Genomic DNA, 2,004 nt, shown 5'->3' on the forward strand with positions numbered 1-2,004 from the left:
TGAGCCACCGCGCCCGGCCCCGAATCTTATCTTTTAATAACAAAACAATCAGGACCTGGAAATTCTTATGAGCAGAATAGCAAAGAATATAGGTTTCTTTAAAAGGAAAGCTCTTAGACTATTTTGCAAGTTGCCGATTTGAAATCAACTCAAGAGAAACCCACATCAAATCCATTGCACTGAACAGCCCAGTAACTAGTCTTCGACTTCATTCTACCAAGTATTTAGAGGAGATGGACCACTTACACGCTCTTGCCAAGTCCTGAGAGATGTGACATTATTCCATCAGGATTTCTTAGCAATCCACCAATGCCAAGAAGATGAGAGTGAAGTAAGGCCTCCAGCTCTCCCGGGCAGGGGCTACCGGACACCTGCACTTTCTTATTTGCGAAGAAGAAACAGAGCTCCGCGTGAACACATAACATCTCAATATTTTCTTACCAAAAAGTTCAAATACATCCTCCACAGCAAGGGGCACTGGCTGCCACTGTCACTGCGCATGGCATTTTCAAACAGGGCTTGGATCCGATGCGTTAAGCCGGTCTCAGGAATCGTGGCGTGGATCTCTCTACCATCTAACCTGCAAGGCAAAGGCTCACGTGACTCTGACACAAGTTCTCTCATCCTACATCACAGGACGACGAGATGCCTTAGTGATGACAAATGTTAGCAACAGCCAGATCAGAGAGAGTCAGGAGGGAGCCATCCCTCAGGCGTGGGGTGCTGTGTATGGGGCTGCTCCCAGGCCAGGAGAACGCACAGACCAGGGTTCTGTGGTTTCTATACCACACTGAATCTGTCTCAGTTACACAAAAACCCCCAAGCCTCTGTTTTCTAAAGAAAGCTACCCTTTAATCAGCAGAATGCAAATTCTAATTTACAGGAAGAAAAGACCTTTAGATCTAAAGTAGAGAAGGCAAGACTTGCATGGAGTGAACAAAATCCCAATGGAATAAAAAACAAGTGAAATATTATCCAAAGACAATTTTGCCTTGTAAGGTCAGAATGAAGCAACTGCAAAGATCCTGGGAAAACAATGATGCCTATGCTAAATGTGTCCCCAGATTCACATTTAACCTTCAGAGAGAAAATACTGGATCAGGCCAGACGCCCTGGCTCCCTCCTGTAATCCCCGCACTTTGGAAGGCTGAGATGGGAGGATTGCTTAAGCTCAGGAGTGGGAGACCAGCCTAGGCAACATGGCAAAACTCCATCTCTACAAAAAATAAAAAAAAATAAAAAAAATAAAATTAGCCAGGTGTGGTGGTGCCTGTAGTCCCAGCTGAGGTGAGAGGATCACTTGAGCCCAGGAGGTCAAGGCTGCAGTGAGCTGAGACTGCACCACTGCACTCCAGCCTGAGCAACAGGGTGAGACCCTGTCTCAAGAAAAAAAAAAAAAAAAAAAAAAGAAAATATCGTATCAAAGATGGTAATGAAACATGACACTGCTGTCACTAGGAATGCTGACAGAAACTCCCAGTCATTCCACACTTTGTGCCAAGCACTTACCTCACTGACCCTCAGAGAGACCCCACGAGGTAGGCTCTTCATTCCCATTTGACAGAGAGGGACTATGAGAGGGGAAGTGGCCTGCTCGAGTTCACCCAGGCGAGAAGAGCTGGCACTGGAATCCACAGAGCGGACGCCCAGCCCCTGTGCTCTCAACCATCATGCTTTCGTGACAGCTCTTCAGCACTCCCATGGTCTGATGGTCGCCACCCATGCACACAGAAGCAACATTCACACTCCCCTGAGCACACCCAGGAGACAGCGACCAACTCCTCTCCTGAGAGGCACCGCTACTTTGTGTCTGGCTTGCCTTTCAATCCGTTCTTTTTTGAGATGGAGTCTTGCTCTGTCTGTCACCCAGGCTGGAGGGCAGTGGCACAATCTCGGCTCACTGCAACCTCTGCCTCCTGGGTTCAAGCAATTCTCCTGCCTCAGCCTCCCAAGTAGCTGGGACTACAGGTACCACCACACCCAGCTAATTTTTGTATTTTTAGT

At 47.7% G+C, this 2,004-nt stretch overlaps 1 protein-coding gene across 3 annotated transcripts in view; it reads right to left on the reverse strand.

Annotated features, from left to right (window-relative positions):
* Nucleotides 1-2,004, reverse strand: part of NRDE2 (NRDE-2, necessary for RNA interference, domain containing) — a 55,680-nt gene that overhangs the window by 5,689 nt on the left and 47,987 nt on the right. For 2 of the 3 annotated variants that reach the window (XM_017524641.2, XM_017524642.2), the window contains one exon: nt 442-580. In XM_017524641.2, the coding sequence (XP_017380130.1) occupies nt 442-580 (139 nt within the window). Of the gene's footprint in view, nt 1-441; nt 581-2,004 lie in introns of those variants that run through there. The other variant, XM_037737118.1, reaches the window with a different exon arrangement.

The sequence above is a fragment of the Cebus imitator genome, unplaced genomic scaffold (assembly GCF_001604975.1).
Source record: "Cebus imitator isolate Cc_AM_T3 unplaced genomic scaffold, Cebus_imitator-1.0 Scaffold34, whole genome shotgun sequence".
Taxonomy (NCBI): domain Eukaryota; kingdom Metazoa; phylum Chordata; class Mammalia; order Primates; family Cebidae; genus Cebus; species Cebus imitator.